The sequence below is a fragment of the Mauremys reevesii genome, linkage group 3 (genome assembly GCF_016161935.1).
Source record: "Mauremys reevesii isolate NIE-2019 linkage group 3, ASM1616193v1, whole genome shotgun sequence".
Classification (NCBI taxonomy): Eukaryota; Metazoa; Chordata; order Testudines; family Geoemydidae; genus Mauremys; species Mauremys reevesii.
Window position 1 is genome coordinate 21,716,881 of NC_052625.1, and position 27,311 is coordinate 21,744,191.

The 27,311-nt window shown below is 39.8% G+C and overlaps 1 protein-coding gene across 1 annotated transcript in view; it reads right to left on the reverse strand.

The window, feature by feature from the left end:
- Positions 1 to 27,311, reverse strand: part of LOC120400480 (cadherin-related tumor suppressor-like) — a 46,448-nt gene that overhangs the window by 18,130 nt on the left and 1,007 nt on the right. Inside the window, exons 2-19 of the mRNA XM_039529064.1 lie at positions 24,407 to 24,664; positions 23,353 to 23,451; positions 23,067 to 23,239; positions 21,996 to 22,144; positions 21,124 to 21,431; positions 18,763 to 19,032; positions 17,007 to 17,144; positions 16,444 to 16,657; positions 15,606 to 15,764; positions 13,115 to 13,266; positions 11,770 to 11,938; positions 10,642 to 10,850; positions 9,197 to 9,376; positions 8,374 to 8,593; positions 6,628 to 6,764; positions 4,909 to 5,052; positions 1,903 to 2,147; positions 1,065 to 1,174 (exon numbers count right to left, since the gene is read on the reverse strand). Coding sequence (XP_039384998.1) covers positions 1,065 to 1,174; positions 1,903 to 2,147; positions 4,909 to 5,052; positions 6,628 to 6,764; positions 8,374 to 8,593; positions 9,197 to 9,376; positions 10,642 to 10,850; positions 11,770 to 11,938; positions 13,115 to 13,266; positions 15,606 to 15,764; positions 16,444 to 16,657; positions 17,007 to 17,144; positions 18,763 to 19,032; positions 21,124 to 21,431; positions 21,996 to 22,144; positions 23,067 to 23,239; positions 23,353 to 23,451; positions 24,407 to 24,664 — 3,334 coding nt within the window. The remainder of the gene's footprint in view (positions 1 to 1,064; positions 1,175 to 1,902; positions 2,148 to 4,908; positions 5,053 to 6,627; positions 6,765 to 8,373; positions 8,594 to 9,196; positions 9,377 to 10,641; positions 10,851 to 11,769; positions 11,939 to 13,114; positions 13,267 to 15,605; positions 15,765 to 16,443; positions 16,658 to 17,006; positions 17,145 to 18,762; positions 19,033 to 21,123; positions 21,432 to 21,995; positions 22,145 to 23,066; positions 23,240 to 23,352; positions 23,452 to 24,406; positions 24,665 to 27,311) is intronic.

Sequence of the window (27,311 nt, forward strand, 5' to 3'; positions counted from 1 at the left end):
ATACTTTTGTATTTCCTATACAAAAAGAGCAAAATGTGCACTTTCAATCTAGATGACTTATTCCAGTCCAGGGTCTCTCAAACCTTTTCCATAGTGTGATGACATCTTAAAAGAGATCTTATCTGTCACCCCACCTCTCCTCCTATTTGCAAGTGTGTGGACTACTATGCTTCCCATTCAAGATTGCATAACATTCCTCAGGCAACTATAGCAATTGCTTACATGGAAGAGTAATATTTGGTAAGCGTGGCGTGTTTTTTTATAGCTGTCTTTTAGTAACATTTACCAGGTGGAAATAAGAAGGAACAGCAGAACATGTGACCCGCCAGCTTTCCACCACCAGTGCTCCACCAACCACCATTGTTTTAGATTAGGGAAGACACATGGAGGAAGACTATAACAGCTCCATGAGAGAGAAAGCTGAGTGAGACTCTCACTGTAAGACCCTCCCGCACTGATTCTCTATCTTGATCTCCTCAAAGTCCTTTCCTTGAACAGACAGACTTCTTACATTTAAAGGTGCAGTATACAGAAGACAGAATGTTAGTTCTGCACTGCACCTGTCTTTCTACTTGATTTGCATTTTTTTAACTCAGATTTTCATTATTCCAAGTTTTTAGACATAAGGGGGTCGTATTCCCAAGTGTTGTAAATGTAGGTGTAAGTTGCACACCAGTAAATTGGTGTGAGTGCAAGCTGATGTAACAGAAAAGCAACTGGCAAACAACAAGGTACTTACTTACCCTTTCCTATTAGTCGTTTCTCCTGAGACCCTTCCTCCATTTGCTCTTTCAGCATGTAAATTACACCCACATAAACCCACTTGGCAACATGGAATTTATACCACCACCTAGGTCACTTCTGAACTTGGCCAAATAAAACTGGTGATGTCTTATACCAAAGAGATATAGTAAGAAATCATGTCACTCTCCATACCTACATTTTATTCCAACGTCATTATTCTCACTCAGTTTCATTGTTAAATACAATATGATCTCCCACCCAGAGCTAGTTTATAGTGCTATATTTGCCTACTTTAGGGTGTAAGAAGAAGCTGTACTCACCACGTTCATTACCAGATACAATTTTGTAATCAATTTGTCTCCCTAAGGCTTCCATCACAGCAAAAGTGTAAACTAAATGTGCAGCTCCTGTGTCTTCCATCACAGTTGTGCTAACAGAAAAAAGATGACAGACTGTGATGATAGATTTTACAGACACAAATGTCAAGAGCTGATTTGTTGGCAGTGCATGTTGTTGAACCTTTGAGACTTGGGAGAAGGGTATTCTTGATGGAAGATCCTTGACTATGGACCTTTTTCCCCTCTGAAGGGTACCTATTGGAATATGCTGGCCTTCAAAGAGCAGTGCAAGGCTCATCTTTTTGGCCAAGCATTTCTTTGACCTTGGATCAAGGCTAGGGAAGATTTTTCCATTTAGTGGTGGGTGGTTGATAGGGGTCGATGCCCAGTATGTGTAGGACCAATTGCATTTAGAGCCCACAACAATATGCCAGTAATAATTATTGACATAAAATCAATATATTTTTATACCAAAATACTGATCAATGGTATGCATGAGAGAGGGGGAAAAGAAGGGTGATCTTTACTCTGATTGGGTGAGTTTGGAGGACAAGTGCATTTTATAAACTGAAGAATAAGGCAATAAAATGTAAAACATGGCTCCAAACATCAGATGCACAAAACAATTAGACTAGGGACATTTTCTGGCTTTGTTATTTAAAATTAATTGTTTGTTTCTTCCCACACGAAGGAAAATGGAATTTCCATCTTTGGAAATACTATCCCCAATACTTTCAACAAATTCAGTGGCAGTGTGGTCTCAGCTACAAGGAGAATTCAAAACAATGACACTCATGTAACTGAATATAAAAACCCTCACCTGATGTCAGTCTGATTAAACTGAGGGACAAACGGGCGATTGTCAAGCACATTGAGCTTAATCAAGGCTGTGCTATTTAACGGAGGAGAACCTCGGTCTTTAGCTATTATTCTCAAAGGGATCTCTCCAGGTTTGGATAGGTTTCCAATTGTTATTATTTTCCCCTCATTTATATCCTCAATCAGGAAGAACTGGCTGAAGCTAAAATCCGGCAGGATATAGTATTCAATAAGAGCATTTTCCCCCTGCAATAGCAAGAACACATTAGTAGAATTTCAGAGTGGGAGAAGACTATTATTAAGCACAGGAGATCTGTATTCTATGCTCTGCCAAATGCTGGGCAACTGTGCCTTGGTTTCCCCATCTGTAAAACAGGGATAAAAATTAATCTTTACTTGCCACAGATTTTGAGAAGTTTTCTTTGTTAATGTTTGTAAAGGATTTTGATATCTTAGAAGGTGCTACATATTGCAAAATATTATTAAATTTCCAGAAAGAATACACACAGAAGCATTAAAGAAAATTACAAGCAATTTGAGTAAGTTTCTGAAGGGTGGCATAAGCACTGTTTAATATAATAGACTTGACAAAATCTAAATGCATTCAGTGTACTTATTTAGAAAATTTAAATTTTGGATGAGTTTTCTTGGAAGGGTGTTTCACAAAACAGGAAATGTCACAGGCAATTAGCCAATTACATAATAAGCATATGAAAATTATCTTAGTATGTTTTCCCTGAAATAAGTCTTTAAAGGTTGGCTTTATGTTAGGGTTGGCTCTGTTATACTTTGCTCTGTATTTCTTGGAAGTATTATACACTGTGCTTCACTGGCTCCAGTGGGGGCAGGATTGGGACTTACCATGTGTTTATCGACATTAAGTAAGTTTCAGATTTAAGGCTCTTTTTTCCTTTATAATAATCTCAGAAGCAGAAAGAAAAAACAGGGGAAAGGAGAACAATTCACACCCTGTCCTTCTTAGCTCTCAGAGGTGCCCCATATTCTCTGAGTCCTGCTTTGATGTCAGTGGTCATTCTGTTTGAGGATGGAACACAGGATACAGATGATATGATTTTCATCTGGGCCTCAATGCAGGCAAAATTTTATGCTAATGTATAATTGTTTCTGTAAATTCGCACTCATAAGCCAAATTAAAATGGCTGAATATCAGGCACTCTGGGTTTGACCCAAAGCCTACTGAAGACAATAGGAGTATTTCCACTGACTTCAGCAGGCTTCAGATGAGGCACCAAGTGTTCAAACTACTACACAGGAAGAGAGAAATTATTTAAGTGTTTTGTATTGAATACCTGCCAAGCACCAAGAAGAGAGAGCAGAAAAAAATCCCAAATTGCACTTTCAGCTGCCTCTTTAATTCAGAAACACATCCCTGAGACAGGATTTGGTGGTCTCAGTCCAGTTTTCAGTGACCGGGGGTCCATATGACCTAACCACCCCTTCCACAACTGGTGGTGATTGACACAATTCTAGGCAATCTTCACAGAGGGCCCAAGACTGACTGGACAAGGAGACTGAACTACTCTCTCTCCCTCACTCCCTTGGTCAGGAAAGTGTGGGAGAAGATTGCATTGCCAACTCCCTTGTTGCTCTTCTGTCCATTAAGAGAGTCTTCCCACCTATCAACCCAATATTTTTCATGAGCATTAAACTCACACTGAGAGTTAAAAAGTATTTATAAATAAAAGAAGAAAAGAAATGAGACAGAACATAGCAAAACAGAGCTTTTAATTTTATTATAGCAGTAAATTAGAACTGGAGATACATAGTTTGACCAGATCTGTACCCCATCAAATAGAGAGGCAATAGCCATTGATATTTCTTTTGATGGCACTTCTGGAAGTTCCCTCTCCTGAAAGGGGTATGTTCAGGAATGTTGTTGCTATGCTGGGCTGGCAGACTGGCCAGTGCCAATCAGTGTGCACAGTGATAAGTGCACTAGAAATGCATAGATCAAATGCAACTATTTGTAGAAGTATTACTCTCAGGACTGGTGTTCCTGGGAGTAACAACACAGTGAACAGTAGTCGAGTATGCAGTGTAAAATATTTTGAGGATACTTGTGGAGAATGTGCCCTTGTTGCCAAGAAGGCTAATGACATATTGGGCTGCATTAGTAGGAGCACTGCCAGCAGATTGAGGGAAGTGATTATTTCCCTCTATTCGGCACTAGTGAGGCCACATCTGGAGTATTGCATCCAGTTTTGGGTACCTTACTACAGAAAGGATGTGGACAAATTGGAGACAGTCCAGCAGAGGGCAATGAAAATGATCAGGGGGCTGGGGCATATGACTTATGAGGAGAGGCTGAGGGAACTGGGCTTGTTTAATCTATAGAAGAGAAGAGTGAGGGGGGATTTGATAGCAGCCTTCAACTACCTGAAGGGGGGTTTCAAAGAGGATGGAGCTAGGCTGTTCTTAGTGGTGGCAGATGACCGAACAAGGAGCAATGGTCTCAGATTGCAGTGAGGGAGGTCTAAGTTGGATATAAGGAAAACCTATTTCACTAGGAGGGTGGTGAAGCACTGGAATGAGTTACCTAGGGAAGTAGTGGAATCTCCATCCTTAGAGGTTTTTAAGGCCCGGCTTGACAAAGCCCTGGCTGGGATGATTTAGTTGGGGTTGGTCCTGCTTTGAGCTGGGGGTTGGACTAGATGACCTCCTGAGGTCTCTTCCAGCTCTAATCTTCTATGATTCTATGAGAATCTGGTGAGTACATACCCCATATTCAGTATTTTTCACTTTTCTATTACCTTCCATCTGAGGAATCCAAATAACTTTACAAACACTAATTAATTAAGCCGCACAACACTTCTGTGAGATAGGTATAACCCATATACTGCAAAGGAGAAAACTAAAGTACAGCTCAGTTAAATGACTTGCCCAAAATCACAGAGTGAGTCAGTGTCAGAAAAAGAACTCTGGAGTCCTGATTCCCCATTTTGGATGGAGAAAATCTTACAACAGTCTTAAAATTAAAAACAGTTACCTGATCTTTGTCTATGGCTTTCACAGTAATGACGTGAGCTGCTACAGGATTAATCATGCTTATCTCCTCGTGATAGGAGTCTTGAGTGAATTCTGGAGCATTATCATTTATATCAGTCACTACAACAGTGACAGTAGTATTGGCCTGGAAAACAAAATGATTTCAGATAGGTTTAGAATATTTAAGATGACTCATTTATCCTTGCTTGCAACAGTAAACACAAATTAGAATCCAAAGAATCCTGTAGTATAATATTAGCATAGCTTTAATTTCTTTATTCACTTCACAGAATTCTAAGATCTACACAGGAAATGAATATGAGAAGAGGCAACACATTTACAGGAGCTGTTGGATTCTACAATGTGAAAGGTCTATAGCATTCTGAGTGAATAAGATATGACATGACATGATGTATGGGGACAGCATACCATACCTCAGATGCTAGATGAGGATGAGGGAAAGGAAAAGTGTTGCTATTTTTTAATGTTTATATTATAGCATTTCAGAATTAAAAATAGATACTATAGAAATGGAAAGATTTGCTGCAAATTAATTTTCACTGATTTGGAGATCAGTATTTGGTGGTTTGAAAAACACCAGTGTAATTACTATGGCTAATTAATAACACCAGCAAGCAATCCTTTTTCCCAGCAGAGGTTGGTTGGGAAATAATGTAGGGCCAGATTCTGACATTCACCCCCATGGGACTAGTTGTGGCATAAGATACTGCTCATCAATTATGAATACAGGTGGCAGAATCTGACCCATAACATGAATATGTGGACAGCCCCTTTCTGTGCTGCTATAAACTGGTGTACCTTATAATAACTATTAAAACATTTGAGCCAATGCTAAGCTCTGATTCTCCTCCAACTTAACACTGTGAAATCAGGAGTAACTCCATTCAAGTCACTGCACTTACACTGGTCGCAAGTCATTCTGAGGCTATGTCTTCACTACCGGCCGGATCGGCGGGTAGCAATCGATTTCTCGGGGATCGATATATCGCGTCTCATCTATCGATCCCCGAACGTGCTCCTGTCGACTCCAGAACTCCACCAATGTGAACGGCGGCAGCGGAGTTGACATGGGGAGCCGCGGACGTCGATCCCGTGCCGTGAGGACGGTAGGTAACTCAATCTAAGGTACTTCGACTTCAGCTACGCTATTCACGTAGCTGAAGTTGCGTATCTTAGATTGATCCCACCCCCCCAGTGGAGACCAGCCCTGAGAGGAGAATCTGTCCCTTTGGCCACATTCACCCTCCAGATTTTCTGATTAATAGATTCCAAGGCCACGCTGTGATCATCTAGTCTTCCCTCCTGTATAATACTATAGAACTTCCCCCAAATAATTCCTATAGCAGATCTTTTAGAAACATATCAATCTTTATTTAAAAATCACCAGTGATGGGCTGGTAATTCCTTATTCAAAGTCAAAGGCTTTCATGGCCCCTCATATTTACTATAAAGGTAAAAAATGTACCAATGATAAATTAGAAGTTTATATCGTTTGGATGTGCTTCGAGAAGAGTGTGCGGTGAGTGGGAGCTTCTTTGCTTAAGATCATAACATTTTCAATGCCTCACAGCCCCACCAACTGCTTTAGCACTGGAGCAGCTCCACTAGTCTTTGTTGTGGGGTGGGCACTACCAGCTATGTTGTCTAGACCTGCTTTGAGCGGTAAATATTCCCATTTATTATAAAAATGCTCTCTTACCTGATAGAAAGGGGCAGATTTATTGTTGCATGCGTTCACTGTAAGGATGTATCTATTCAGAGTTTCATAGTCTGGAGAATTCTTTATCTTAATGTTCCCATGTACTTCATCTATTTCAAATATATTTCCTCCACCACCTACAGTACATTCAAGGAAACATTATACATTAACACTGTCCGTGAGGCAGGTAGCTGCCAACACTCTCCAGTCAGTTGTTAACATCTTTCTTGCTCTGAAAGCAATTCTCTGTTTCACACAATCAAGGTAATGCAGTAGAAATGATAAAGATACAAACTAAACAAATAATGTGAGTGAAATGAATATCTGTGATGGGAACCAAGAGAACAAGACAACAGACACTGCATAGACACCAGCTCATTGAAGGGTCAAATAGCTCCATGCTTAAAGATACCTAAAGTGAGGACAATAAATGGCAACTGCTGTTGGACAATTCATACCGATATATTGGACACGTTGGGCCAAATCCTGAAAACTAGCTATTCTGGGCCAGTGCAGCTCAGTGGATCTGGAGGGTACAAAGAGGGCTATCAGCCACCATTACAGTTCCCTGACCTTCAGCTTGCTGGTCACTCTTCAGTCTCAAGAAATAACTTAGAGCCTCAGTGTTGCTCCAAGTTTGCTGACTGCAACAGCTTCCAAGGGCCATTACAACAGCCAGGGATTGCTGGGGCACAGCAGTGCTCCAGACATGCCTCTTTCCCTGTCACGCTCCTAATGCTTTCAACCTTCTTTGGACTGCTGGAGCAGTAGTGACCCGAGTCTATTCTCATCCCATTTAGTTAAGAAGGAGCAGCTTTGACTCTAAATTGATTCTAAATCCAGGCAGGTGAGTGACACATACACCTGGAGAGGAGGTGATTATTATTTTTGACAACCAAAACATGCTACAGAAAAATCTCAATGACTTTCAGAAAGATTTATTCAACACAGACAAACTGAAGTCTGGTTAGGAACTTGAAAACAGAGCTTCTTTTGCAGTTGATCTAGCCATGGTGCTCCTATATTAGAGGAAACTTTGCTGTGGTTTTTGACCGCTTTTTGCTCATCCTTGTTCAAAGTCATAGCAGGAACTTTGTGCACATAGGAAATAAAGAGACAATATGAAAAAATAAGCTGAATACATGTACACTTGTTCTCCCAATATGGGGGAAAAAAACTATCATCAGGACTGATTCTCTTGTGGCATCATTTACACCTTTTCAAATTTAGTGTAAAATGCTCAGAATCTACAAGTGTGATTAGAGAATTCTGATTTGGTAGCATTTGACACCCCTTCTGCACAAGTAGGAATGCCAAGGTTCTAGCCAGGGAAGAATCAGGCCTCAACCCTTTCCTCAACATGCAGAAGCTGACACAGCGTGTATTAAAAAGTTATTTCTACCAAAATGAATCATGTTGATTACAGTTTATGTGGCAGATCAGTTAAGAGTTTTCAGAATAGAAGAGAGGTTTTTTTCAGCTGGATAAAAGGTTATTTTTAACTGCAGTTAGTAGTATGATTTAAAAGTGAGCAAAGTTTCAGTTCAACAACAGTCATGGAAGTTGCTACTCAATCAGTTTGAGCACTGTAAAAAAACTGTACATTTGTAGATTGGAAATATATATATTTGGATTAAATAGTAAGAAGCTACAAGACACTAAATATAATGCTATTGATGCTCACAGGAGAGTGGACATTATGAATCAAAATTAGATAGTTGTTTCCATAAGAGAATCACTTGTTACCTATGAGATTATACAGAACAAAGGCATTATCTCCCTCATCTCTGTCTGTTGCAGTGACTTTTCCAACAATGAATCCTACAGGTGCATTTTCCATAACACTGAGCATATTCACTGGGTCAAACACTGGTGGGCAGTCATTAATGTCAATTATGTTTATGATGACGGTGCAATAGCCCCTTTTCTTCTCGGGGATCCCATTGTCTTCAGCATATATTACAACCTATAAATAACACAAATATAGCTACTGGGTCAATTGCATAATGGGAAGAGCTTTTTGATTTTTTTTAATTTAAAACCAACATTTCAAGTTCACCTTAAAGACTATGCATGAAATGTGTCTGAGAAATTGAAACCTTTTCTCATCCAAATGTTCCTATATATAAAGTATTATTATTATCAAATGAACCTATTAGTCAATTAGAGAAAACAGAAGTGACACACTTGGCAACAAAAAATTGCATGGATTGATTTTGAGCTCTTTTATCTCTAAGGCCCTAACCCTGCAAAGATCTGAGCACATGCTTAACCTTATACACATGAGCAGTCCCAGCACATGAAGTCAAAGTTACTTACATGCTTAAATCTTTACAGAGTGGGGCCTGAGATCCTTGCCCCGTACTTTATGTTATGTTAGTAATTATTACGTACTATCAGTGTTTGACTTGAATAGATATTATGTAAAGTCGCATATCTTTTTAAATGATACGTAAAATGTTCAAACCCATCTGAATCAAAACAAAACAAAAAACTCTCACTGATTACCCTGGGCTTAAATCAAGAAATCTGAATAGGGAAAAACTGGAAGTGGTAGTTTAAAGCAAACCTGATACTTTGTAGGTCCCTCTTCATAATCAACAGGAACAGTGGAGTAAAGAATCCCAGTAGCTTCATCTATCCTGAATTTCTGTCTATCTCCACTCAGAATGCCGTATGTGAGAAAACCGTTTCTACCTGTATCATTATCTTGAGCCTTCATCTGAATGATTTGGGTAGAGGTTGAATTCTGTCAATACAGAACAGAGGAAAATGATCAAAGATGTTTTGATTAGTTGCCTTTTCCTGTTTTAAATATGAATAATTGCCAGAGCAAAGTGTGTGGCTTTGTTTTAAGGAGAAACTCAACAGCCTCTGCCCCCACCTTTTTTAAATTAAAGGAACACTGTCAATTTAAGAATCACATTGCTGTCTGAATATTGTTTATCTAGCAATCTTACTTGTAACTGAAAAATAAATATATAAAAATATTTTAATGTAATTTCAGCTTTTTTACTATTTTTTTTTATTTCTTTGACAGCACATTGTGCACAGTCAATTTCATTCTTTCAGTTAAGGTCTGATCCAAAGCCACTGAAGCCAGTGGGAGGTTCCTAGTTAGTCAGTTCCCTTGGTGTGAGTCTTTCACACAGAAATATGGCAGACAATTGTATTCTTTTTGGGGGCGTTTGGAAAATGTGATTGTAACCCCCACCCTACTTCCAAACTGGCAGGTGGGTCAGTAGCAGGTGTAGTAGCTAAATATACTTTTAACTCAATTTTGGAAATTGACTAGGTTTCAGATTGGCTGTGTTCCTTAGAGGGAATTTGTATGGGCCAGCTGTTAATCTTAGACGCAAAGCTTGTATCACAGCATATATCAAAATAGCCTTGATGTGCTTTATTTTATTTTTTTTATAGCTGGACACTGAAAGGTACTGAGGTGTTATTTTAAAAAAAGCAAATCTCTAGTTGAAATATTGAGCTGGATTCATTTTCAGAATTAAAATGTGGCTTCCTTGGCAGGCAAAAAGGAGTTTAGTGACAGACTAAATCAGAAATCTGGCTTGCTTGGAACGCTGCTGTTAGTTTATGAGCAAGATAAATCATAATGGATAGTGCTGGAGAAAACAGAGGGGAAAGAGCTATTTTAATGGAGTCTTCCTCCTTATTCACTGCAGGAGGCAGAGAAAAGTCAAAGCAAGTATCTGCAGCCCAACCGTGTTCCCTAAATAGGTTGAGAAGGTGCAAGAGCAAGCTCTAAGGGAAAACCCCTATGCAAGAAGGGTTTGATGTTTTCTTTGAGTGGACTCCCGTTAGTGAAAGATCATTGTTTCCTCAATGTGTTTATGTTTCCGTGTACTTCTCTTTATGTGCTGGAGTTTTCAGTTTCAAATATATTATCACATGTCAAGACAACATTTTGAGTCTTTTCCCTCATTGGATGTTTACTAGCACATTAGCATTCAGCACAAAGGACAACATTTCATTGTTTGGGGGATAACATTTTCTCACCTCTTGTAGTGTTGCTTCAAGTAAAGAGGATGGGAAAACAGGAGGGAAATCATTTTCATCAATGACTGTCACTTTCACAGACGCTTGACTGTAGATGTTGGGTTCAGATGAATCTATTGCTTGCACGATAAAGGGGATTGGAAACTCTTCTACTGTTAGGTTCTTTGTTGTTCTTATTATGCCACTAAACTGATCAATACTAAAGTAACCTAATAAAGAAAGAAAACACAGCTTACACTATGTACCATTTTCTCAACTTTTGAAACTATCCTTTTTAGGTCTTATTATGCAAACCATCATATACAATTCACTTGTTATAGTGCCTTCCAAAAAGAACACTTAGGGCCTGTCAAAACAAACAGGCAGTGCATGGCATGCTGGGCTGTAAATCTACAACTCCCTGTTGTGCTGTGCACTAACTGTCCATGTGGACCCTGGTACTGCAGACTAAAAGTTCTCTAGTGCGCTTTCATCTACTTCACTTTGAAACAGGAAGTCAGCGTGTCCTAGGAAACTTTTAGTGCACAGTAGCAGATTGGACATGGCCAGTTAGTGCATGGCAGATCACAGCAGATTTATACCCAAGCTTGCTGAGCATTAATGGCTCATCTAGACAAGCTCTAAGGGTGAAATATGGATTTATACAGATATCAAGAATATCCAAAATTATCACAGTTAATGACAACAAACAATTTGGAAGGCATAGTCAACCGTGCGCTTGAAGGCTTAAACCCTTCTTCACGATGAGACCTAATGTGGGAGACAAATTACCCCAAATCTGCTTTGCAAGGTTCTTACACCTTCCTTGAAAGCATCTGGTGCTGGGCACTACCTGAGACAGGATACTTGACTACATGGACCGCTAATCTGATCCAGTGTGGCAATTTCTATGTTCCTATGAACTCCTGGTCCCATTGAAGTAAACGGGAGTTTTGCCACTGAGTTCAACAGGGCTAGGATTTCACCCTAAATGCTTTATAAAAAGAGAAACAAACACACAGAATGAGAGAGAGAAACATTCACACACAAAAAAGGGGGAGAGAATCAGCAGAATATTTTGATGGGTTGTGGAGGAACTTCTTCATCACAAACCTGCCTTTATCCAGTGACTTCATATGAACCGCTTACCCTTTTCATTGCCTGATATAATGCTGTATATTACAGGGCTCTTATACAACACACTGATCTGTACTACGAATGTCCCTGGTAATGCTTTCTCACTCAGAGCATCAGGCTGGTAGACATCTGCAGAGAACACTGGGAATGAAGTGTTGATGGGGGCAATCATCACTGACACCTGGGAGGAAAAACCCAACAGTAGTGTTACTAGGTTTTCAATGCAAACAGATTTTCTTTTGTCATTTTGCAGTGGTAAAATAGTCTAGCAACTAGTCAATGATTAAAAAACACAGCAACAGCTGACATTGTTATATGTTGTTTGACATGTTAATCCCTTGAAAGTAATTTGAGTAAGTGAGGTACCAGCCTGATGAATAATTTAGTTCACCAATATGATTTTTCTAATTATATAGAGAGATTTCTATTAATCATATAATAAAGCACACATCAGATAGTTCAGTTGACTAACCAGCTCAAGGAAAGGGGTATTGATTTGTGTGATAGGACTTCTAACAAACTCTTCCACTGCAATTTGTAGAGCATGAGGAGAGACTTAAAAATATAAATATTTTAGGATATATTCGTTATTTTAAGATAATTATACTTTATTTTATGAAAAAATGGCTACAAATTATGTACAGACAGAGCCTACTGGCTGATCATCTTTAACTGGGGGTTTAGGTTTAAACTCTATCAGTTAGCTGCTCTCCTATTCCCTGAAGGATGAGGGCTTATGATTCTATATTTTTTTAATTCTGTTTAATGTAACCATGCATGTTTTTATCCATAAAAATGTCCAATCCTTTTTAGAATCCTGTTAAACTCTTAACCTCAACAATATTTTGTGTCAATGAGTTCCACAGGCTTATTAAGAACAAGGGTTTAAATTTGTTGCCTAACAATCTAATTGAATATCCTCCTTCTTGTATAATGAGAGGGTAAATATGAACACCTGATTTACCTACTCCTGTTCATTATTTTATATACCTCCACCATGTTCCCTCTTATTTAGTCCTCTGAGTTAAACAGTCCCAATCTTTAGATCCCACAAAGAAATCTCATTTCTCTCATTTTCCTCCCATTTCCTGCACTCCTTCTATTTTTGTTAGGTGGGGGCGTGCCATGTATGTATATAATGGCATTATAATATTTGCAGTATTTTCGATCCCACTCCTCAAGCATGCAATAACATGGTTGGCTTTTTTGACTGCTGCTATGCATTAAGCACGGGTTATCATTGAACTCTCCCATAGATGCTTAGATCTTTTTTCCAGTGTGGTAACATTCCATTTAGAACAAAGCAACTTGGTGAATAAACTCTGTGAGCACTGGCTAAGGCAATATCGTTCAGTACCTTGACAGAGGTTGAAAGAGGTGGAAGACCTGAGTCTGTTGCAGTGACCATCAAAGAATACTGCACAGTGGTAGTTTGTTTCACTGTGTCTCTTGTCAAAGTGATCTGTCCCAGAGTACTTGAAATCTTAAAAAGGCCTTCAAAATTCCCACCTACGGCGAGAGAAACATGGCTATAGGAAACTTCCAGTGGAGCCAACCTGTTCTATCCCAGATCCCCAAGTGAAAACAGAAAGTGGTAAAAGTGGATGGGAGGGGAAGGCAAGGGAAAGGTGGAGTAACACAGTAAGGGGTTTGCGAATGGGCAGGCCTTCATGACACCATTACAGACCCAGATCACAATGACATCAGAATATTTGCATCATAATGGACCAATGGGCTTTCTGCCCCTTGTTTCTACATAGACCCAGCCCTGCCTTCTGAAGAGCAGCAGAGAGAATGGGAAAACCCTCTGGGGCCTCACTCACACTCCTGCAAAGGCAGGCAACCAAGGGGAGGGGCAATTCTTAGATGAGCTAAGTATTATGATTATTTTCCATCATCTGAGGAAGTTGTAGGGTTGGTTTTTCTTTCTGTTACAGGGAGGGGACTAATAATGCAAGGTAGATGGGTGGTTGGAGAAAGTCTCTATGGAAGAAAGGTAGAAATAATTAAGTAAGTAAGTAAACTATTAAAATGAGAGGCAGTGCACCCAGGATCACCTGTTCAAAGGAGAAGTGAGTGGTGTGACAGATGTGGAGGTTGCACATGGGTCTATGGCTCAATAGGGTATTTTTAAAATGATAATTAAAATGGAAAGTTTAAATGATTCAGAGGCATTAAGTGATGCATACTGAGATGAAGGTCCAGCAATTAGGGCACTAGCCTAGGACTTCATGGATTTGAATTTAAGTCCCTGCTCTGCCACAGGCTTCCTGTGTGACCCTGGGTAAGTAGCTTAAGCCTAGATCCTTAAGGATGTTTAGGCACCAAAGGTGCAAAAACCTTTGTAGAAGTGTGTGTATGGGGGAGGGAGGGAAGGCCAAAGTGCCTCCTTCCTCTTGGCGGAGGCTGGTGCTCTGGCAGTGAGCCAGCTGCCCTATCTTCTGGTGCCACAGCAGCCCCTGACGGGCAAAAGGTGTAACTGCAGTGCCTCTCTGGCAGAATCTATTATTCTACAGGGGGGAAATCTGTGCGGGACATTAATTCTGTGCTTATATTTCTTTTGTTAAAAGATGAAGGGCTGTAGCCCCCGGGTTTCCAGCACTAGTATTAGGCACTTACCTCCCACTGATCTCAGTGGGACTTAGGCATCTAAATATCTTTGAGGATCTAGGTCCTAGTCTCTCTGTGACTTGGTTCATTCTCTATAAAATGGAGATAATAGCACTTTCCTGCCTTACAGGGATTCTGGGAAGATAAATACATTTAAAATAGTGAGGTACTCAGATATTATGGTGATGGGGGCCATATAAGTACCATAGTTACAGTTATCTTATGGAACCACAAGAGCCTATAATCAGGGGCGGCTCTAGGAATTCCGCCGCCCCAGCAGGGCGGCGCGCTGTGGGGCGCACTCTGGCGGTCGCGCTCTGGCGGTCGCCGGTCCCGCGGCTCCAGGGGACCTCCTGCAGACGTGCCTGCGGAGGGTCCGCTGGTCCCGCAGCTCTGGTGGACCTCCCGCAGGCATTTCTGCGGGAGGTCCACCAGAGCCGCGGGACCAGCGGACCCTCCGCAGTCATGCCTGCGGGAGGTCCACCGGAGCCGCGGGACCGGCGACCGCCAGAGCGCGCCCCACAGCGCGCCGCCCTGCTTGGGGCGGCGGAATTCCTAGAGCCGCCCCTGATTATAGGCTCTTGTGGTTCCATAAGATAACTGTAACTATGGTACTTATATGGCCCCCATCACCATAATATCTGAGGCATGACTGCAGAAGGTCCGCCAGAGCCGCCTGCCACCCTCCTGGCAAAATGCCGCCCCAAGCGCGCGCTTGGCACGCTGGGGTCTGGAGCCGGCCCTGCCTATAATCATTAACTTCCTCCTCCTTGGTTTGTAGCTATGTTCACTTGTTGCATCTCATATTTAATTAGATTGTGAAACTCTATGAGACGGGGGAATGAGTGAAATCCTGGCCCCAATCAAGTTGGTGGCAAAACTCCTATTTAATTCAGTGGAGCCGGGATTTCAATTTGTCTATCAATTTGTTTTTACAGCACCTGATACAATGGAGCCCTGATCCTGACTGGGGTCTCTGGGTGCTATTATTATATAAAAATGTATTAATAATAATTTTTCAATGAATTCCAATGGGAGTTTTATGCACAGGGGACTCCCAGGATCGGGCCCTTAAGGATATCCCTTACATATGCCTCAGAATGGGATTGTTGTAGATGCACAATTTAATTGTGCTTTACCTTCCAAAAGTCTCCACTCTAGTTGCAAAATTTTAAGATGTATATTAGTGCTATCAAGACCACAGCAATTCATGCCAGAGTTGGTTATTTCCACTGTACCTGTTAGATTGTAGTAAATGCCTTCATCAAAACCTTTGCTTTCATCTGTTGCATTGATATCTATTACCATCATCCCAGCAGTTGAATTGTCTCGAAGAATCTTGTAGTATGAAGGCCTTTCAAATTTGGGTCCTTCTTCATTTACATCTTCCACGTTAACTACATGAAAGGATATATAGACAAGTGAAAATATGAGTTTAGTCTAAATGACTATGGGCCAGATCCTCAGCTGGTGTAAATCAGTGTAGCTCCACTGAATTCTCTTGGAGATATGTCGATTTACACAAGCTAAGGATCTAGTGCTCTATTTCTGTATCTCAAATCTCCTGGTCTCATGGATCTATTCAGTTCTGTGTACTCCTAAAATAAAAGTTTAATAAAGGAGTACATTGGGGCATTAAAAAGTTGTAAGGCAGGATTTTGTAGGAGTCTTTGGATATCCATCAGCTTGTTTCATACAATAATCAGTAGTACACTTACCAGAATCATGTGACCTGATTTCCAGAAGTGCTCACTGTCCGGAATCCCCCACTTCATCACACTGACTGCCCAGTAGTTCCCACTAATATCAACCAAAGCAATAATGACTATTTGTTGTGAAAAGTTTTGTTTTTGGAAAAAAAAATTTTTTGGATAAAAACTTGTTTTGAAAAATATTTCAGTCTGCAACAATCCCATTCCCAAAATCCCATTGCCATCAATTAAAATATTTTACTTTAGCGGGTTGATATTACTAAAGACTTTATACGTGGCTTACAATTATGTGTCTATACATAGTAGCCTCGGAAAAGTTTACAGCAAAAAGTGGGGTAAATTCTCTAAAGTAAGTTTTAGCTACCTGTAACATTTGCTGTATCCTGGAAATGTGGATCTCCAGGATTGAAAGCTTTCAGTACAATTGTGTGTTGGGCACAATTTTCATAATCCAGAGGCTGCAGGATTGTAATATGTCCAGAAAGTTCTCCGACATAAAATGAGGTTGCTTCAGTTATAGCATAATGAATAACAGCATTGTAACCTGTGTCTTTATCTGTTGCTGTCACATTCAAAATCTAGACGAGAAGAAAAAACATAGCATAACTAACACAGTGACCGACTGACCAAATGGTTTGCAGGATTTTATATTTTAAATATATCACATTTACTGCCTTAATTATTGATATGGAATTCTCCAGTACTGCCAGAGTGGCAACACAATCTACTACAATGAAGATGACTGAGATGTGGCAGAATCCTTGCTGATTTCTAATGAGATACCTTTTCCCCTGAGTCTGACAAATCTCTAATTCATATCAGTAAGGCTGGTATCCAGGTCCACCAAGGGTAAGGCAGCACTTCTAAGCTTTATATAAAAGAAAATAATCCCACAACCAAAGGCTATTTTTTCTTCAGTTTACATACCACACTTGGAGGCTCATTCTCTTTCACAGTCACATTAAATGATTTCTGTAGGAACACTGGAGGGTTGTCATTCACATCTTCCACAGTGACGCTGAGAACTAAACTTGCAGATTGTTTGGGTATTCCAGAATCAGTGGCCTGTAAAGAAATAACTCATAACTGAATATAGGGCTCAATTGTGCAGTCCTTAGTCATGTAAAATTCCCATTAACTGTTGCAACTTATGCCTATTAACATAAACTAGAGTTTTACCTAAATAAGAACTGCAGAATTTAGCCAATAATCAATAATTTAACAACCCATGACTCTGTTATAATCGGATCTGTATATCTGAAATTTGAACAGATGAAATTCTACAAGATGACTGTGCTCTGCCATCACTTTTGGTGCAGGTACTTCTTTGTATATTCATTCTTTTTCTCTATATTCTGTGGAGTGCTTTAACACACCAAGTTATATTGATATATGTGTGTCTGTATTATATCTATATTGTATATACAAACACACAATACTTAATTTTTGACAGACTTGGCAGAATTTGTTTTTTTTAATACATTGATGGATAATATCGATGTTTATTTTTAAGTATTTTTTCTATTTCTATCTATAAAATTTTTCACAGTTGAACAGCATTATGGATTTAAGCCTATTTTTATCTGTCTAAATTTTCACAGTTGTGGGAAATTATGGGGAGTCAGACAATAGTTATTTAATGACAGAAACTCTGAAATTCAAAAAGTTAAAGCTTTAGAACCATTAAAACACAAATTGTCAACATTACATGTCAAAATTTACAAAGTAAAGATCCTTAAATCAAACTCTAATAAGTTCTCAAGCAGCATTTTTCTTATGTTGCCTATTTGTAAATTCCTATGATCATTGATGGAAATATTTTTTCATCAATTTGCAGGTGTACAGTGAAATCAGCGTTCACTGATAATGTAATACTTCCAAGCCCAATTATTGATACAAAGTACTTCCTTTTATTAATTCTGAATTTATTGTCTTTTAAGAAGGGTCTGCTCCATTTTGACTATGCCCCCACCCCATAGTTCTGACTGTCTCCCTTGAATCTTCTCTTTGCCAGGCTAAATAAATAAATATGTATTAAAATCAAAGAGCCCCTAAAAGTCTTCATGTGCATGTGTGGCCAAGCGTGGAAACCTTTACTATGTCAATGAGCACTTAGTCACAGGAGTAGTCCCATTGAAGTCAATGGACTGGCTCGCATGAAAACATGCTCACAATGTAAAGGCTCTTCAGTCAGGGACTATGTTTTCCTTTGGAAGCTTCATGAGGAAACACAAATAATTTATCAAGCAATATAAAAAGAAGGTTTAAATATGTATATATTGAAAAAAACATATTCACCAGCTGAGAGTGACGCCTGATATGGATTAGCCAAGCCATTAAAAAAAAAATTATGGTGCAGTAGTACTTCAACAACTGCAGTCTGAAATGAATTGAGGAACAATTTATTCACAGCAAAATGTTTTATGATAATATTTAATCTTTAAAATATGAACTTCATGGCGCAAATTCTTTGCTGCATCAATTTACACCAGTAGAAAATCAGATCCCATGAATTAATCCAAATTCATTCATACATTCACTCACTCAGGGATGAATTTGGCCCAATATTACAATACTTGATTGTTGGAAAGTGTGTTTTTTTTTATGATGGGTCAGTATTCTCTGTCTCTCTATGCCTTGTGTTGAGTAGCTGACAAACTGTTAGACCCATGTGTCCACTTACCATTATTTTCAATTCATAACTGTCCACCATTTCCCTGTCCAAGGCTCTTTTTGTAGTCAGCCTGGCAGTGGAACTGTTAATATGGAAAGTTCCCGCAAAGTCATTCTCCAAGGAGTAGTTTAAAAGGGCGTTCACTCCTACATCTTGGTCTACAGCAGAAAATATGCCAAAGTCTATAGTGTCTTCATTCTCAGGAGCTGATCGTTTGGTTTGAATCAGTGTTGAGAAAACAGGAGAATTGTCATTGGTGTCATTCACAATGATTGTAACCTGTATAAAAGAAAGGCATTTTTCTGAGCCATAAAAATAGCACACATGAGTAAATTCTGTCTGAGTCAGTTAGATTGTAAGCTCTCTGAGTCAGAGACTGACTTTTTGTTCTGTGTTCATGACTTGGGCTACTAGGCACTAATACAAATAATAACAATAAAAATAACGGTAGTAAAAATAAAAAAATAACGGTAGTATCCAAACTTTTAGAATACTGGCTTTGCAGAACCTAGCACCTCCAATTGTAGTAAATGCCTTCATCAAAACCTTTGCTTTCTTATGTTAAGGCATACTAGGAACTTTTATTGCACACCCACAGGGTCTACATGGACCAATTAGTGTGCAGTACCTTAGTGCGTTTTAGAAATCACACCCTTGTAGTGTGCATTGCTGAGCCACGTAGACATGCCCTCAAGCAACTTTATTCATCCAGGGACAATCTTGACTGCACTAATGTTCTAGAGCAGGAATCGGCAAGCTTTGGCACACGGCCTATCAGGGAAATCTGCTGGAAGGTCAGGACAGTTTGTTTACCTGTACCGTCCGCAGGTTCGGCTGATCGCAGCTCCCACTGGCCGCGGTTCTCTGTTCCAGGCCAATGGGGCTGTGGGAAGCAGTGAGGGCCGAGTGATGTGCTGGCTGCCACTTCCCGCAGCTCCCATTGGCTGGGAATGGCGAACCATGGCCAGTGGGAGCTGCGATTGGCTGAATCTGTGGATGCTGCAGGTAAACAAACCATCCAGCCCGCCAGTGAATTTCCTTGATGGGCCACGTGCCAAAGGTTGCCGATCCCTGTTCTAGACAATGAATTTTTCCCTTCATCACTACTAAAATACAGAAAAGAAAAAAGCAGAGCAATATATGGTGATATATATATTTAAATATAATAAATCATATTCTAATTGCTGCTTTAAAACACAGACTGGAATGAACAAGAATAATATGTCATTACAATGCTAATACAACTTACCAACAAAGAAGCTCTCTGTGTGTAAGTCAGCTGCTTCTTATACTTTCATTTATATCTATTGCTTTTTTCATTTCTTCTTCCATCTCCCACTTTCTCTTTTCAATCTCTATTCCATGTTCTCCCACTCCTTGCTGCCCACTTCACCCTCCTCTCATTATTTTATTCCTCATCCTGTGTCTCTCCAATCCTTCCCATCAACTTCCCTCTTCCCCCATTTCTCATCTCACTCCATCCTACTTATATCCTTTGCCGCCTTCTTCTGTCTCCTCTTTTCCCTGCATCTTTTTCCATCTGTCCTTACACTTCCAATATTTCTGTCCTTCCCACATACCGTATTTCATTCCTTGGGTTTCCCCGCCCCAAATCAATCCTATCTCTACAAAATACCAATGCAGTGGAAGAAAAAAAAATCCTGTCAAATACTTTATTCTTCTTGCACTGTACTTGAAAGTTAAACCTAGTTAACTAAATTAAAGAAATTGGACTCATTATGATAATTTCAGCCTGATGTAAAAATAAGGAACTTAGCAAAACTCTTAACAACAACATTTATAATGGAAAAAGCATTTAATCTTTACCTTCTGTCTAACATCAAAATTCCAATATTATAATTAAAGGGACAGAAGCAACTTAAATCTCACTGCTCTAGTTCCTTTCTGCCTAACAGTGATAGCAGTAACACCTAAAATTATTCTAAGTGAAAGAGATAAAAAAAAATCTTTGTTTTTTCAACTTGTTTACTTTCTACACTTAAGGGCACTATGTGTATAGTCAGTTTCAGTGTTTTCCCAAAATAGGGAATTACTGAGATTCCTTGTTATTTGTATGGGTCATTTACAAAGCAACCTTTTTTTAAAAAAAAGAGGAAACTGCGGTTGTAAAATTACAGAAATTTGCAGGGGGCTCTCTAATAAAACTACTCTCTTTTTGAAGTCCAATTGACATTATACATTTAAGAAAATCAGAAATCAGTTACAAATTGATTCTTAAAATACGTTTGCTAACCATCATTTCTCTATAGTACATGACATTAAAAATAAGGTGTCCTCTGTATATCATTGCTTATTTTTAAATTACATATTCAGCATTTTCAAACCACTTTAAAATGCAATATACTATACCAAAGACACAGCTGAACTGGGTGGCACTGCAGAATCAACGGCTTCGACAATGATGCTATAAAGATCCTGCTCTTCTCGATCTAAACTGACAAGGGTCATAATGTTTCCTTGGTCATTAACAGAAAACTTGTCAGTATATGACTTGAGAGAGTATATGACTCTAATGGCTATGCTTCCGGTCAGGGCCTTCACAGAGCCAACAGCAGTTGTGACTGGTTGCTGTTCCAAAATGCTGAACTCATAGCTGGAGCTTTCAAACGTCAGTCCAAAGTCAGTGTCATTTACCAGCAGATAGAGAATAACAGAAGCTAGTGGAGGAAAAGACAGATAAAAACAGTGAAATATCATGCGCTGTGTTTTGTCTCCCTAAAGTAAATGCCAAGGACGTTAGGAACAACAGACATGCTCAGAAGGATGTTTAAGATGTTGAAAGCTGACTGACTGCCCAGTTCTCTTAAGCAAATCAAAGAATCTGGAAAAACGGAGAGGAAAATACTATACTGATATGCTCTTTAGTGCATGACTATAGAGTGCCTATCACAGTTGAGGCCTGATCCTTGACTGGTTCCCCCACCATAAATAAATAAGCAATCATTTTAAACAGAATTAATAAATCTCGCTGTGTTAATGTGATTCTGTGGCCACATTATGGGAGGGCATCAGTGAAAGAAATACAATCAGAAGAGTAACGCACACCTCATTGCGGAATTGTAATATGGATGCTGGCCTCAAATAATTTGGACTCCATAGAGATGTGATTAATTCAAACTTGTGAAGTGTGTCAGGTTTACATTTGAGATTGAATATTCATGCAGCCCAATGCATTCTTCAGCACTACTTGGGAGAAAAATTGGTGAAAACACATCACTTACCATTCGATGTTAGCTGAGGAACCCCATGGTCAGTAGCAATGACTGTCAATGTAATGACTGTGTCAGATGTGATATGGGCTAGATTACTGGCAAGAGTGATCTCTCCAGTAAGTTTATTTACCGAGAAATCATCAGAATGGTTCATGAAGCTGTATTAGAGAGAAGTGAGTGTATCATTCATATTATTCACATCAGAAGTATTCTACTTTATTATTAAAGTTTTATGATAAACAGCCTAGCAATTATATTTGCCTAGTTATAATGATTATAGGAATGGTAGGACAACATGTTTTAGCTGCTGTCTCATTAACCTAAACAAATGAGACTATATTTCCTAGCACATCTTCCATTTTAGCCAAGATGGCATTCAGACTTTCAGTTTCCATTCCATTCCACCCACAAGTTTTAGATCCCTCTATGAGCAGAGTAGAAACTGCAAACTCAGAGGATTATAGATTAATTTGCAGACATAGCAAGAAAGGCAGGTAACTTTCATTGTAAGGATCTGGTTCTGCAAACAATTACTAATGTGCATAGTCCTGAAGCCAATTAAATCTCACACAATAGTAAGTGCTACATTTGGTGTGTAACCCCATAAGTTTCTGACACATTCAACCATCCATATCAATCTATGTATTTTGTTTTAATGCCCGGTCATCGTTGTGTCCCAGGACCTTTTTCAACTAAAATGTTCCATGCACAATCTATGTCTAAAGATTAATGCATGGGAGTGGGGGATTGAGGGGAAGAATGGCAATCACTTTGTATTTCATTATTGCCATTTTCTATCCAGAAGTGCCAAACTTTTATCCAAGCTTGGCTTTTGATTATGGTTGTCTTTTATTTTACTGGCACTCCAGTAGTTTGATCATCTCCAACAAGCTTGGTGAAATGTTTCTCTACTGTTTTTCCCTAAGTTTAAAATTAGCAATATTGTTGTTGATACATTAATGGCAAAATATAATAATGGGATGGAATGAGTATGTATGGGCAACTTGTGATCAACTGGGAAATACAAATAACACTGATTTTCTTTACTAAAAGATATTTATTTACCTCATGGAAAATTACCTGTATGAAATAAGAGAATTGTTCTCAAGGTCACGATCGGTAGCAGATACTGACAGAACAGAAACTCCCTCTTTTGCAGTTGCTACATGTATATTTGCAGAATACTGGGTCTTTGTAAATTGTGGAGGATTATCATTTACATCTAATACACTTATGGTGACATATGTGAAATTCTGATGGAAAACAGAAAACAAATGAATCATACACAAGAGATGCATAGTCAATCCATTTAAACTTCAGAAATCAAAGGCTGTTAATGTAAGAATAACTTAATCCTCTCCCTTACCTGTCTCTGAGGTACTCCATTATCAGATGCAACTAACAAAAGCTCATATTTCTCTTTGATTTCTCTGTCCATAAACCCATTAGCCAAAATAGTTCCATTCTACAGAAAAGAATAAAAATCAACACATGTATCATGTTTTTTTATAATGTTTGTGTACATTTAGTTCTCAGGAAAAATGAGGACGAAGTCCTCTCTTCATCACAGAACAGGTATAGCCCAGGTAGTATCAGGGCAATCTTCTTCACAGTGTCCTGCCGATATGTCTTACCCATGAGTTGGAGGAATCCCACACTTGTTCTCTGTGGATGGGAGTCTCCACACCCATTCAAACCTTAGCTTCTCTGATGAGACTATCAAATAGGTGGTCAGTTATGGTGGCGGCTTCTGTAATGCAGACTCCTGTCCAGTAAGTACTGGACTGAGCCCACCTACCTCATTTACAAAGGCCATAGAAGCACCACTAGATGGTAATAACTCTCAGTCACTACAGATCTTGGCAGGACTCGAGTAGCTGGCAACCTAGAGAAGAAATACTTTTTCATTTCCATTACCCACTTCCTGAGCTATGTAGTCCCTTAACACACATAGTGAAGTTTTAGACACCTGATACCAGACAAACATTAATGGAAGTTGCAGGTGATCATCACCACTGAGAATGGCTAACACTACAAAGCCATACTCGTGATTGATTTCAGTGGGACAACTCATGTGTGAAACTTTGCAGCATTGGGTGCAGCATGAGCAGTAAATATCAAACTTGCATTGCTGGAGTCCCCATGTCCTCAGGCGCTTCCTAGGGCAGGACTGGCAGCATTGGCTGAGCTGGCCCTGCCCACATAGCCTAATTCAAAACCCACTGAAATCAATAGGAGTCTTCATATTGACTTCAATAGGCTTTGGATTTATAGCCTTAGTTTCCAAAGACGTTGGTGTCATTGATATCAGAGATGCTACGACGGCTCATCTCGGTGCATCATTTCTAGCTGGCAAGGCTAACTGTCTTGGAGAAAGAAGCAGGTAGGCATCATTTTCTATGTCCCACCCAAACTCTTACTTGTTGGATGCTAAATGGATTCTTCCCATCTTCTGCGACTAGGTGAAATGCGATGTGGGCATTTTCTCCCTCATCCAAATCTGTGGCAGCTACATGTCCAACTACGGTAGGTGCATCCAATGTATAGTCTCCTTCCGGGGTTGTAAAATTGAAGGGCTGCATCTGAAACTCAGGGTTATTGTCATTGACATCCAGAACTGTGATATCTATCAGGGCACTAGAATTGAGCCCTTCCATTTCAGCATCAACTGCCCAGACCTGCCAAAATAATCAATGAAAACATTACTTGATTTTGACTGGGATTTCAATTGATCAATGAAGACACAAAAGGTGGACTAAACCATCTGAAAGGTTCAGAATGAGCTTACTTGCAAAGTTAACCTAGGTGTAGATTCTCTGTCGAGTTCTGTGTCATTCCTTATTGAAAGTATCCCATGTTTATTGACAGCAAACATAGTATTGTTAAGAATAAAATACCCTTGAGAGAAGCCGACCTAAAAGAGATGTAATAAGCACTTGAGTTATGGAGAGAAGATGGAAATACCTCTCTGTTATTAACATCAATACTTTGCATTTCTTTAGCACAAAGAGCTTTATAGTATTTAACAAAGGAAGCCTCATAACACCCATGGGATGTGGTAAGTCATATTATTATCCCCATGTTACAGATGGGCAAACTCAAATGCAGAAAGGTTGTGACTTGTCCAAGAACAGACAGCAAGTGGAAGGGAAGTGAACAGATCCATCCAAGAGTCCTAACTTCCGGTCCCCTCCTCTAATACACCTTCATTTAAAAGTCATTTCAGAATCACGCCTGCGAGGTGAACAGTAGTACCTAGTTCATTCCATTCTTGTTCCCTTCTGAATTTTTTTAAAGCTCAGAGACATGCTAGGCAACTATTGCAAAAAGGGAACCACTTCCCCTTGTGACCCTAAGAGCATCCCAAAGCCAGAGGACAAGAGGCTCCTTGGTATCTAGCAGTGAGTCTCAACTGGTCTGACCAACTCAGCGTATCCCAACTCACTGTTGTCATAATCTGTATCTAAAAGGTGTCCTGAAAGGCATCATACGTGAACTGGTAACATACTGGTCAGTATTATTACTGTGTGGTGTATGTACAGGTGATAGATGAAAAATTATAAATATGCACTGGAAATACATTATTAAAATGTGTTTGGCAAGTAGGGCGCCAGTCACGCTGCTCTAGACAAGGAATGTGGTTCCTCCTGCTTGAATGAGTCTCCAATGTAAATTGAACAAGAGACCATGAAGTACATTTACCTAAAGAGTAAACAAAACCATCAAACTAGTGAGTGGGGGAGACAGCCACTTAAGTATCACTACAGAGGGAGGAGACTGCAAAAATTAAGCTGGCTTCAGCTCCCTGGATGATTAGCCCCTCAAGAGGGCTTCCTGACTTTGAAAACAAAGGTAAATTTTGATGATATAAGCAGAGAGAGAAAACCATTTGGGCATCCTTCACCCGAGAAGACAAAGAAAGCGAGTGCTTTGGGCTTGGTGTTGGATCCTAGCTAAGGACTGGCCAGCCATGCTGGAAGAATGACTATGGTGAGAAAACTACTTTGAACAAAAGACTCCTGTTTAAGTTAGGTTTTAGTCTCAGGAGCATACTTTGACTTTTGTTTGTCTGCAACCATTTCCATCCCAATTCCTTCTAGTTGGTATCCTTCTACTTAAATAGCTGGTCTCTGGTAATAAACTTAATCTTGTCTGATTACACAATCATCTCAGAAAGAACAGGAGTACTTGTGGCACCTTAGAGACGAACAAATTTATTTGAGCATAAGCTTCCGTGGGCAAATAAATTTGTTAGTCTCTAAGGTGCCACAAGTACTCCTGTTCTTTTTGCGGATACAGACTAACATGGCTGCTACTCTGAAAACAATCATCTCAGTGCAGCGTTTCAAACTGACGGGTAAAATCCTCAGCCAAACTAACCAGTTGGTGCTGTGGACTGTCTCTGTAAAGGAGCAGTGACCCAGATATGGTTTTGTGAGTGCTACAGTGAGAGGGGCTGAGCACTGCAGAGGAGATGGTTTTGGGGAGACTTCGGACTGGAAGGGCTGTTGGTGTCACCCTGCAAGTTGTACCCAGGCTGGGGGAAGCCAGGGTGAGGTGAGTGCACTGTAGCCAGGCTGCTGGTGTCAGGATGCTGATCCAAAGCAGGACAGCACAGAAGCATCCAGGATTACATGGCAGGCGGTGACACAACCCGTTAGTGCTCTGGGTGAACCTCAAAGTGTCACCTCCCTAAAGCCAGCTTCTCACATGAGCAGGATTTTTCTTTGGTAAAGGGGAGGGGGAAGAAAGAAAGGATTTGATGGGCAACAGAGAGCAATTACGTGATTTCTTGTAAAGGAAAAAAAGAAAATGAAAGTAACTCCTCTACGATTTCCTTTCCCCCTGATTGATGCAGTACATCAGCTAGGTTCACTGCAGCACAGAAACACACTGCTAGGCACACTCATTAAGCAGAGACTTACAGCATGTATTAAAGTGGAGTTTCTGGATTATTTTGACATAACAAGTGATAATCTAAACAGTTAATTACATGTCTGTTTTTTGTTCTCTGGTCTGACAGGCAAGCATCCGTTCTACTAGCTCTCTCTTGCCTGGCCTGCATGAGTATTTATAGAGTCTGGCTTCTCTAAGGTCACCAGATTGCTGTATCTTGTACTTGCAGGGAAATAGAGTTGAGGCTTAGTCCTTTCCCTTATTGGATCAATGAGACATTTGCCATTGGCTTCAATGGGAGTATCACAGGTCCCATGATGCTCTAATAGATTTTCTCTATCTTTCTAGTCCCTATGATCCATTTTCAAATCGTACCTAATATATTTACCACTGAGCATTTAAAACTCTCTCTTTGCCCTTCTCATGCCA